The sequence below is a fragment of the Sebastes fasciatus genome, chromosome 11 (assembly GCF_043250625.1).
Source record: "Sebastes fasciatus isolate fSebFas1 chromosome 11, fSebFas1.pri, whole genome shotgun sequence".
Lineage (NCBI taxonomy): Eukaryota > Metazoa > Chordata > Actinopteri > Perciformes > Sebastidae > Sebastes > Sebastes fasciatus.
Genome location: NC_133805.1, coordinates 2,117,384 through 2,130,109, shown reverse-complemented (window position 1 = coordinate 2,130,109; position 12,726 = coordinate 2,117,384). Strand labels below are relative to the sequence as shown.

At 36.9% G+C, this 12,726-nt stretch overlaps 1 protein-coding gene across 1 annotated transcript; it reads left to right on the top strand.

Annotated features, from left to right (window-relative positions):
* Positions 1-2,385: 2,385 nt before the first annotated feature.
* On the top strand, positions 2,386-10,180 carry LOC141776375 (uncharacterized). The gene is made up of 6 exons (XM_074649892.1): positions 2,386-2,715; positions 2,808-3,125; positions 6,424-6,465; positions 8,489-8,794; positions 8,927-9,001; positions 9,112-10,180. Exons 1-6 carry the CDS (start codon positions 2,493-2,495, stop codon positions 9,258-9,260), a joined length of 1,113 nt encoding a protein of 370 aa, XP_074505993.1. The 5' UTR covers positions 2,386-2,492; the 3' UTR covers positions 9,261-10,180.
* Positions 10,181-12,726: the final 2,546 nt, after the last annotated feature.

The following is a 12,726-nucleotide window of genomic DNA, read 5'->3' as shown; positions in this document are numbered from 1 at the left end:
TAACATTCAGGGAAGCTGTAACTTCATCTAACTCAAAGGAGTGGCTTGATGCGATGGACGATGAAATTCAATCGCTGAGAGAAAATGACACATTTACCTTAACCAACTTGCCTGAGGGTAAGAAAGCAGTGGGGGGTAGATGGGTGTATGCAATCAAGAACAATGTTGATGGATCTGACAAATACAAGGCACGATATGTAGCCAGAGGATACAGCCAAAAGATGGGTGTGGACTATGAGGAGACATTTTCTCCTACTGCTAACCTGACCAGTATCAGAGTGTTGATGCAAAAAGCTGCACAGGAAAACCTGATTTGACATCAGATGGATGTCCAAACTGCCTATCTACATGCACCAATAGATTGTGAGATTTACATTTACCTTTTTCAGACATTGTTTAGACTTTTTTTTTTTTTCAAACTTTTTTTTTCCAACATTTTTAAAACTTTTTTTAAGACATTTTTTTCAGACTTTTTCTTCAGACGTTTTTCAGACATTTCTTTGGACAGTTTTTGGACCTTTTTTTCGAACATTTTTTAGACTTTTTATATTTTTTTGGACAAAAGCCCTCACACATTCACACATCTGGAGGTCAGAGGTCAAGGGACCCCTTTGAAAATGGCCATGACAGTTTTTCCTCGCCAAGATTTAGTGTAAGTTTGGAGCGTTATTTAACCTCCTTCTCGACATGTTAGCATGAAAATGTACAAAAGGAGAAAATGAAATGCATGAATCTGAACACAAATGAGATCACTGAACAGAAGGAGATAAAAAAAAGAAACTTGTGTCACAAGATAAAAGTTCTTTGAGGAACAGACAAAAGGTTTTAGGCTGCTGTGTGTGTTTTTATCCACGAGATGTCACTGTGGTTCTCATGGCGACCATCATCAGCATCATCAGCATCATGTGGATGATGTCACACATGTTAGTCTGCTGATGAAGCTGCAAGATGTTGTCTGTCTTCAAACTGTTCAGAGTTATAGAACAACAATTAAAAAATAACTCAGAAAACGTTAAATAAGGAAAAATAATTATTTTGAATGAAGAAAACTATACTTTATATACTACTACTAGTAGTAGTACTACTACTACTACTACTAATAATACTACTAATAATAATAATAATAATAATAATAATAATAATAATAATAATGATAATAATAATAAAAATAATAATAATAATAAAAATAATAATAATAATAATAATAATAATAATAATAATAATAATACTAATAAAAATAATAATAATAATAATAATAATAATAATAATAATGATAATTGGAGAGGAAGTACATTTTATTCATTTCCCAAAATAGCTTCAGTTAATAAATTCAGATTATACCAAAACTAAATTATTCAGATTGTCCAAATATATAAATATATTTAATTAAACTAGGGCAATCGATCAAAATAGTTATTCACAAATAATCGAAAATATGTTTTTATTTTGCATATTTATTTATGCTAAATGCAGTACCTGTGAGGGTTTCTGGAAAATGTTTGTCATTGTTTTTTGTTGTTAGTTGATCTCCATTTTTCATATTTATTTATTTATCTATCTATTTATTTATTTTTTATCTATTCCATTTTCATTTTTTCCATTTATTTATCTATTTTGTATTTTCCATTCTTATTTTTATATTTATTTTTGATTTTTTTTAATTTTTTTATGTTTATTTATTTATTATTTTTTCCTTTCAATTGTTATTTTTTATAGTTAATTATCTATCTGTTTATTTATTTTTTATATTTATTTATTTATGTATTTCTATATATTTTATTATACATAAGTAAGTACATATACTACATATACATACACATTACACAAAAATACCTGTGAGGGTTTATGGACAATGTTTGTCATTGTTTTGTGATGTTAATTGATTTCCATTTATTTATTTATTTATTTGTTTATTTATTTATTTATTTTTTCCTTTCAATTTTTATTTTTTATATATGCATTTTTTATCCGTTTATTTATTTGTTTATATTTATGTATGTATTTATATATTGTATTATACATAGGTAAGTACATATATTACATATACATTACACATAAGCACCAGTGAGAGTTTCTGGACAATATCTGTCATTGTTTTGTTAATTGATTTCCAATAATAAATATATTCATACATGTTCATAAAGCAGCATATTTGTCCACTCCCATGATGATAAGAGTATTAAATACTTGACTAATCTCCCTTTAAGGTTCATTTAGAACAGATCAAATTGTGATTAAATATTTTAATTGATTGACAGCCCTAATAAAAAAATAAAACAATGATTCAGTACTTTAGAATACAGACAAACCAAAGCAGGTTTATAGGCGAGTGACTTTAGCTTATTACTCTTAAACACTGAAAATGAAAGAAAGAAACAAAATAAAATATGTTTCCTTTCTAAACTATTCCACAATAAACTCCTGTAACTGTTCTAATCTTTATTTTTAGTACGTTAGTAGTAACTTTGCTTTTCCTTCTAGGACGAGTCAACATGTCTGCAGTTGTCAGACAGCAGCGTTATCTGTCCACCGCAGGGGCTGATGGGAGGTGTGAGGAGCCTTCAGGAACCACGTGGCCCTCGTCTGATCTCACAGCTCGTCCTTGTTTGGCCTCAGCTGCATCAGAGCGCCACTTCTCCCCAGGTTCACCAGAGGAAACACCACTGCACACAATGCTTTTCCTCCCAGCTGCTGCTCTGTGCTGTCTGTGTTCAGGTGAGTGTTTCCAGCCAATCAGGAGCCAACAAAGTCCACCTGTAACAAACACTGTCACACTCACCTTCATCTACCTGTCTGTCTCTCTACAGCGCTGGTTGCCATGGCAGCAGACCTGATTCAGGATGATTTAACATTGACCAGGAGAGTTGGTGGAAAAGTTTCCTTCAGCTGTCGAACTGACCAGTGTAGCGGTTATGTATTCTGGTACCAGAAGAGAGACACAGAAACATTCACAGTGATTCTTGATATTGATAAGACAAATGGTCAAATAGATTCAGATTACAATCATCCTCAGAAAGATGATTTCTCAGCTGTGAATAAACAGAACGGCTGTGAGTTGGAGATCCAGAAGGTTAAACTCAATCATTCAGCCTCCTACTACTGCTCCTGTGGAATAGCTCTCCACAGTGATAAATGATGCCTGCAGCCTGTACAAAAACCATCAGAGGAACAGATGTCAAACAGTGGTTGTGACAGGAAGAGAGCAGTAAACCACAGCCCAGGTTCACATATTTCACCTCCATCTCAGCCACAGTCACACACACACTGAACTGAGGGATTCATTAGATTTGATATTCATTCATATTTCTATCAGATATTGCAGCAGGTTTATTGTTGTTCCACACAGTGAGGACAAACTAGTGGCACAGAGGCACAAGGATGAAATCATTTAAAGACATCAGACTAATAAATGGGATCAGTCCTCACTTATGTTGCTTAATGAAAATGAGAGACAAGATCCTGACCGACATATATCTATTTTTAAGTTTTCAACCAGTCTTACTTATTTGGGCATCAAAATAGTACCTCAAGAAAATATAGCTTTAATAAATTACGACCTTATAATGGATTCAACATTCAAATCTATAGAAAGATGGAAGCCTCTGCCTATTTCTCTGACAGGGAGAATAAACATATTAAAGATGAGCATATTACCTAAATTCACAAATGGATTTCAACATATCCCTTTGGCACCACCGGAAGGAATGTTTGTGAGAATTACGTCTCTCATTACAAAATGTATTTGGAATAAGAAGTGTCCTAGAGTTGGCTTGTCTCTGTTGTATCTTCCATTTGACACAGGGGGGTTGAAGTGCCCCATCTTTATTGGTATTATCTGGCTGCACAGCTGAGAACTATAATGTTCTATTTCTCTATTGCAGATACTCCATCATGGGTGGATATAGAGGTGTGTGCCGTTCAGATACCATTAAATCTGTATCTGTACTCAGCCACTCCAAAACATCTAAGAGCTCAAACTACCCACCCCATAGTGCTTCATATGATTAATGTCTGGTACGAGGTAAAGACATATATGAATACAGCTAACTCCTTGTCACAATATAGTCCCATTTGGGGAATGTTTCCTTCAAACCAGGCAAGCTGGATGCTGGATTCCAGTTATGGGCAAAGAAAGGGCTAAGTAAAATACCTGACCTTTATAAAGAAGAGGTTCTAATGACCTTTGAGGAACTCTCTCTAGTACATAACATCCCAAAGAAGCATTTCTTTAAATATGTGCAATGGAGAAGTTGTATCTCCTCTATGCAGAACCAGTCATTAGTAATTCCTGCACTTTCATCCTTAGAAGAAATGATTACCAAAAACTGCAATAGTAATGTTTTAAGTTCATTAATATACATCTGGCTTGCATCTGGCTCCAAGGAGACCTCAATATCCAAACTTGACGCATGGAGGTGGATTTAAAGGAGGACGTCTCAGATAATAATTGGAACATAGTCTTCAAGGAGGCTCAGACACAAACAGCCAACACTAATTTGAAGCTACTTCAATACAACTGGTTGATGCAGACTTATATAACCCCTGTCAAACTGAATAGATAGAACAGTAATATACCTGACACTTGCTTTAAATGTAATGAGGCTCAAGGAACACTTATACATTGCATTTGGGAGTGTGACAAAATGAAGAAATTCTGGAGGGAGGTGATCAATAAAATCAGGATCATTGTGTCTGTAAACATTCCACTAGACCTCCAAATGATATTGCTACATCTGTACCCATCAGATCTCAATCTGAGAACCAGAGAATGTAAATGTATTGATTTAGCTATATTGCAGGCAAAACCAATGATTGCTTTTAACTGGAAGAAATCCGACGCACCTACATCGGACGCTTGGATTAAAAATATACACAATGTATGTCAATGGAGAGGATAACATATACCTTGAAAAACAAACTGTGTGTTTACGAGGAAATATGGAAATCATTTACTGATTTCATAAAGTAGTGATATTGGAGAGCTTCTACAGGAGGAATAATTAAGATAGGACACGTACAAATTCACAATAGTGGTAGACCCTCAGAAGGGAATGAACTCTTGTTTTTGAAAATCTTTGTATCGTTGGGGAGAGAGATGGGAACTTCTCTTAACAGCTCTCTGCTTGCTGCGACTACAGCGTGTAGCCGCTGCCTGCGTGTTCCGTACCCGCCGGTGCAGGACCGGAACACACACACACCGGTCAACGATTTAACGGCACAGCTGACAAACTGCCTCTGGACACGTTAGCGGCTCCCGCAATACGTCCTGGAAGCCCCGGTACCTCGGTCAACCGGATTAGCCGCCACGCAGCACACCGGTAGACACGGTAACCAGACAGGGACAACAGCAGTCCGGGGAGGCTGCCAGAGACAGACGCCCGCTCCTTACACCAGGTAAGTGGACTCGATGCTGTAACCCTGATGTTCTGGTTTGAGTTAGCTTTATTTTTTCTCTGTATCACACGCTCTGCACCAAAGTGGACATAAAAATGGCAATGATCCCACGCCAGCGCATGCGCTTTATAGACTCGCGTCTGGGCGTGGCCGGCAGTGCCGGTGTGTCTTAAAAAGTATCCACGTCACCTGACCCAGGTGAGATCATTCCCCATACATATGGAATATGTAAGCTGGAGAGATAGTCTCGATACGATAGAGAACTGAGGGATTCATTAGATTTGATATTCATTCATATTTCTATCAGATATTGCAGCAGGTTTATTGTTGTTCCACACAGTGAGGACAAACTAGTGGCACAGAGGCACAAGGATGAAATCATTTAAAGACATCAGACTAATAAATGGATCAAAACATCAAGAAGTCCTTTTTGAAAAGCAGCGTCTGATTAAAAACATACATTAAAACAACATGATCAAAATGATGAAGACAACAACAAGCTTCATCATTATGATGAAGATTCAAATCCTCTGCTTTGACCTGCTGCAGGAATAAAGTCCATTCCTCCTCACAATGCTGATCTGCTCTTAATGCAAACACTTCCTGTGTCTCCTTCACAATAAAAGCCTTCCAGACCAACTCTTTGTGCTCCAAATGAAAACAAGACTACAGTTCAACACACACTGGCTGTGTCACCAAGCGTCCTGTCATTTGATGCACAGACGTCATAAATCAAAGTAATGGACAATTTAAAATGTGACCTGATGATGGTGCTGGATAAAACCTGACCAAAGTCAGTAGGATTCATCCTCTGAGGAACATGAACGTGTGAACCAACGATCCACGGAGACACTCTGCTAGTGTGTCTAAAAAGACAATAAAAGAAGAGACAGTCATGTTAATATGAACATTAGAGGAACACATCATGGAGCTGAAATATCATTCTGCTTCATCATTTGGACTCGTTCACCTCAGCTGACACGCTCAACAGCAGACAGGTTTTTGTATTACTCTGTTTCACTGTGGGAGGAGGAGTGATCTTTGGCTCTGGAACTAAACTTTATGTAACAGGTAAGAACAAACATTCATCTTCCTTCAGTTGTTTTATTGAACAAGTTGAAAATGTGTTTTAATGAGTTAGTTTTTTCATCATTAGTAGAGAGTTCTTGCAGCCATGCAGCTGTTGTTACATTAAAAAGGTTCATAATTGCTGAAACGATGTTTAAATCTCACTGAACAACTCAAGTTATTCTTTATTTCTGCAGATTAAACTGATTTATAGAGAAAAAGGTTGAAATATAAAAAGCGAATAACTTTAAACATGTTGTATAGAAAATTAATAAATCATCTTTAAATGGCAAAATATACCTCATGTAGTACAAAGTAAATGGTGGTAAATACTATGTATTATATTATATTATATTATATTTCTGTTTAACATTTGATCTAACGTATCACGGTAGTCGTGTATAAAAGCTAAAATTGTTATGAAAAACATTAAAAACTATTGATGTATTTGTGCTTCTTTAGTAATTAGAGTAAAGTATATGATGGTAAATATTTGATATGTTATATATATTATAATAGTTAAATTTACAATTGTAATTTATGTGAAGATAAATGTTTAATTAATTATAATATGTGTATTTGGGTAAGGAATGGAAAATTGTTTTCCTCTATTAGAGTTAATACGAATAATTACCATTATATTATATTATATTATATTACTTGTTAATTTCCCCATGGGGATCAATAAGATATTAGATAATAAGACATATAAATATAAATGTAATAGATATTGAAATTTTTAAAATTACCACTCAATTTTACTTGGAGGCAAATAAAAAATGTATTTAAAAAGTTAAGTTAACATTGTTATGAAAAAAGTAAGTAAAAAGTAATAATTCAATAATTGATGTACTGATTTGTTTCTTTAATAATTACAGTGATGTATGTGGTGGTATGTAATTTATTATAAAATGTGTATTAAGTTAACGTGAAAGGAATAAAAAACTCTCATCTCATATTATATTATTTTATATTATATTATATTATATTATATTATATTATATTATATTATATTATATTATATTATATTATATTATATTCACCAGGGGGATCAATAAGGTTTTATCTTATTTTAAATAGCAGTTTTTATTCACATGTCATATATCTTAACACGACATTGTAGTTGTGTATAAAAGTTAAAAAAATATTTTAAAAACACTATTGATGTATTTATAGGTTAGTTGCTATACTATACAGTGGTAAAATATATACAGTATTATGATCTATGTATTGTAATCTATAAAATGACACCTGACTCTATTCTATGTGAAGGTAAATATGTTATTTATTATATGTATATTATCCCTAATATAGGAAATCAAATTTCAAATTATTTTGAAATTATAGTGAATGAAGTTTGTACATAGAAATAAAGAGTTATTAAATAGATAATGTTCTTTTGTCTCCATATAACCCATCAGAGCCGGCCCGCGGCATAGGTGGTATAGCTGAATGATGGGTCTCCATTTATCCAGAGGGGAGCCCCGATTGAGGGAAGACAAAAAAATCTAAATTTATAACTTTCACTATTTTATTACTAATATTATTTTAATACTATTATTTCAAAACATAACAAAAAGCCCACAACATCATCAGTACATAGTGTATTAAATAGGCTGTATTTTCTGGGTGGCCTGCAGCATCACCCCCCATCATTTTGAGCTACACAGTTTTTCTTGAGTGTGATCTGCATCGCTTAATGTCAAAACATGAAGCTCTGTAGTTTCTGTGTGAGTGTATGAACACAATGGTTGGTGGTGGAATGGGCTGCGATGCGAGAGGCACCGGCTGATCTCTTTCCTATGGCACCAGATTGGTCAGGACCGGCTCTGTAACCCATGCTGCCATTAGATGCTGAGTGTGTTCCATATGAAGCTGAATACAGTAGACTGTATGTAGTGAACTCTGAGTAGTTTAGTGATCACAGTCCATGTAGTTTCCAGGATCACACTGAATGCAGTGCAGTGCTGTAAGCTGACTGTGTCAATGTGTGTCTGTGCTGCTTGTTGCTGCTGTCAACCTTCAGATGAGCCGGTAGTGAAGCCCGTGGTGAGCGTGTACCCAGCAGCATCCAGAGCCCACCTGGAGGGGAAGAGCTCCCTGCTGTGTCTGGCCTCAGCCATGTTTCCTCCTCTGGTCCAGTTCTCCTGGAAAAGACGAAAGGACAACGGTCCTCTGGAGGAGCTGCCCCCTGCTGAGGGAGAGCAGCTGGAGCTCAGAGAGCCGGGACGCACCGCCGGCATCTTGCTGATCCGTCAGCCAGAGAACACGTATAAATACCGCTGCTACGTCCACCACGAGGGGGGCACAGTGGAGGCCCCAGCAGAACAAGGTAATGAAGGCTCGCTGACTGTGTTCAGCAGTGATTCAGCTTCATGTGGAGACGCTGTCAAAGAGAGCAGAGGAGCAGAGGACTGACATTTCTCACTGCAACTCCAAACATGTCACTCCTTTTGTGTTTCAGAGGTTCCAGCTCCAGCAGCCTCCTGTCCTCCAGAGAGAGAGCCAGCACACCTGCCAGCTCTGCAGCAAGCTGACTGTAAGATCACCTGCTGCCTCTCCTTCAACCACCATGTTTCCTTCAGCACTTCACCTTTTATTTTCAATGCTATCATTTAAAGTGTCTGTGTGTCTGTCTGTGTGTGTCAGTGTCCTTCCAGTCTCAGTGCAAGGTGAAGCTGCTCTGTGTGCTGTACACAGTGCTGATAGTGAAGAGTCTGGTGTACTGCTGTGGACTCTCTCTGCTGATGATCCTCAGAAACAAGGGACCGTCCACCAACTGCACACATGCTGACTGACTGGCCTTATCTCACCATCAAATCTCATCAATTCATCTCATTCATCACTTTGATCACTATTCACAAATATCAATGATGACGTTGTGGCGACCCCTGCTGTCGCCTATATAGTAGGGTTCCTGTTAACCTGCCATTAGGGCCTTCTGGGAACACCTGGGCCCAGTGTTCCCAGCCTATAAAGCCTAGGCTCATGACTCATTCTCTCTCTCTCTTTCCCCGCAGACACCATCGCTGGGCATGTGGCGGCCTTAGGTTCTCCTCGGTCAATCTTTTGCTTGTTTTATACATTTTACAACATGCACACACCATTTATATTCTCAATGCACACCTTACACTACTGATACTACTGATATTCACACTCCATACCTTTTGATCCTTTTGTTCTGCATAATTTACTCTACTTTTGTTAAATAGATTAATTGATTTTATCGTTACCACGGTGTGTCTTCCTATTTGTCATGGCCTTGAGAGCCAGGTTGTGACAAATTGGGGGCTCGTCCGGGATTTGAACCCGGGACCTCTCGCACGTTTTAAAATCTTTTTATGCAGGTTAGATACTGTCATCCTAAAAATATAAATACATACACACACACACACACACACACACACACACACACACACACACACACACACACACACACACACACACACACACACAAACACACACACACACACATATATTTGCAGTTACTCAGTATAAATTCTGTGTAGTGTTATTTTGATGCTGTTTATTTCCACCTTTAATTGTGACTTGTATAATAATAAAACATTAAGATGAATCATTAGCTGTCTGGTAGATGTTTGATTGTTTAAAGTATTTTCTGTTCTTGTGTTTCTTTTTAATACATTATACAGAGTCAGATTTGTCAAATTCATTCAGTGTAACATTCTCAATAAAGTTTCTGTGTGTTATAAACATACTTGTGTTTATGTCTAAATCCCTTGACCCTTAACTTGTGATCTCACTGGTGGTGACTTTGTGGAGCATTTGGAGTTTTTGCGTTCGAGTGTGGATGGAGATATTTAGTAAAACTGTCATGTGGACAGATTGTTTTAAATTAAATTTTTAAAAACTCTGGTTACTTCGTATCTGTGTGGACGTGTAAAACGGAGCGTTTGGGAAACGATGGCGTCCTCTCCTCATTTGGCGCCCATTGCTGCTTTGTGTAATGAGCGGCGGACTACCGGCTTTTTTAACGTTTTGTTAGCACTGCTCGGACTAATTACTACTTTACATCTGAAACATGTTCCCGTCACAAGAGGCCAAAGCAGGAACACATTAAACATGTGGAGGCTGAATGGGGATTGAAGGCGAGGTTTGGAGCACTCAGAAGGGAGATTGACATAAACCTGAATGACCTCCCTTATTGTTTATTGTTTATTTAATTTGCACAAATGAAGACAACACAAACATAAACATAACAAATAAATAATATAGAGTGAAGAAAGAGGCAGAAAACCCACTGGGTTTATCTAAAGACTTCACCTAGAGACAAGATTAATATATGACTACATAATAGTGATGACAAACAATTAGAACATGATATATATATAATAACAACAATAACAATAAATATATCAAAAAAAGAAAAGAAATGTGTGTGATGTGTGTAAGTGTATGGTTTGTGTTTGTGAGGGAGATATTGGTTTAAACATCCACATTGACTTCTGGACAATAGAAATCAAACATCACACTATGAGTGTGGTGATACATGGACAACATGGAGAAAAGCAATTACAAAACAGTAATTAAATGACCCTTTAAGCATCTTTTGAAACATTTAATAGATGAACAGTTTTATGATAGATGTGAAAAGCTACTTCATAATTTGGTTCCTCTAAATCTTATCAAAAACTGACCTCTACTAGTGAGGAGTTTAGGAGGATGAAGATCTAGAGACTGACGGGTTGAGTAAGAATGGACCTGAGAATTTGCTCTAAAACAACTGCTCAGGAATATTCCCACCAGAAAGTATCTTATAAATAAAAACACTTATGTGAGAAATATTGATGTGATAAATAGTAAGAATGTGAGTTTGTGAAATAGAGGAGCAGAGGAGATGTGTGACTCTGATCGAGTTGTAATCCTCACAAAACGTTTTTGGAGGAATAAATTAGACTGTGATAAAGAGTAAGGAGACAGTTTGTGGTGACAAGAGGACTAACCCTTCTTATTATACCAATAGATTTATTTATTTTCCTACTAACCCAGTCAATCTGTTCTCTCCAACTCGAGCTCTCATCAACAATCAATCACAGGAAGTTGGTAGTTGACACTTGAGACATCTCAACAGACTCAATGTTAGATAAATCCTTAGAGTATGCCTCCTTTCCTCATTTATCATGTAAAGAGACAGTTGATGACAGCAGAGTGATGACAGGAATCCCCCCCACCAACAATGACTGTTATCACACTGACTGTAATGAAGCTGAAGGAAAGGGAGAGAGAAGGGTGCTAACTAAATCCCTTGACCCTTAACTTGTGATCTCACTGGTGGTGACTTTGTGGAGCATTTGGAGTCATTTTTGCGTTCCAGTGTGGACGGAGATATTTAGTTAAACGAAGGTCATGTGGACAGATTGTTTTAAACGGAGAGGATCCGTTTTTAGAAACATCTGTATAGGTGTAGACAGGGCCCAAAGCTGAGACAGAGAGTACTGAGCGCTGAAATCAAGCTGTAGTTCCTGGAATGATTGTTTAACCAGAGTGGATGGTTGTAACTGTCGTTGTGTTATTAATGTGAGACAGGCTGCAGAGCGGAAACCCACACAGCCTGTCTGCTGCAGGAAAGGAAGTGTTGATTCTCTGTCAACAGTTTTTTTATGAGTCCTAATAACCACTGAGAACAGATTCATATCTGCTGCTGTACACACTCATCAACTCCTCTTCCTCTCTGCAGCTCTTTGTCTTTCCTCTCGTTGTCTGGAAGCCTTTTTTCCACCGGGCCGTCCATCAACTGTTAACGTCTGCTTGGTCTCTTAAACCATCTGGTTGGAGGACCGTGGTCGTGCAAATGGATTAATGTTCAGGTTCAGCAGCTCTAAATGCTTTTTGATCAAATAGTCGTAGAAGTGAGGAGCTCCAGGAGCTGAACTCAGGAACTAAATCAGGAGCTTTAGATTGTTCCTGAGAGCATTTTCACAGCACAAAGAACTGTGAAATATAAACCATTTAAAATCAGAAGCTATGTCGTCGTGTCATTATTTGCAGTGAATTATTATTGATGCATATTAACAACATGCTCAATATTGAGTCAGTTGTTTGTTACAGTGCAGCAAGTTTCTTTCATTGTTAATAAAATCCACATCAAATATGTCCAATGAAATGATTTAAGGTTTGTCTCAACTAGAAAATAAAACTAGTCCAAAGTTAAATTTAACATTCAGCCTTCATCCTGACTGATGGAGCCGAGGTGTCATCATTTTATAGCAGTTGTAGCTTCAAAGCAGCTCTGCTGTTTGTTCA

Coding starts and splice junctions, on each gene's coding strand:
- LOC141776375 (XM_074649892.1), top strand. CDS start 2,493: ATGTCTGCAGTTGTCAGACAGCAGCGTTATCTGTCCACCGCAGGGGCT. Junction 3,126..6,423: donor CTGTGGAATAGCTCTCCACA/GTGATAAATGAT, acceptor TCACTGTGGGAG/GAGGAGTGATCTTTGGCTCT. Junction 8,795..8,926: donor GGAGGCCCCAGCAGAACAAG/GTAATGAAGGCT, acceptor TTTGTGTTTCAG/AGGTTCCAGCTCCAGCAGCC.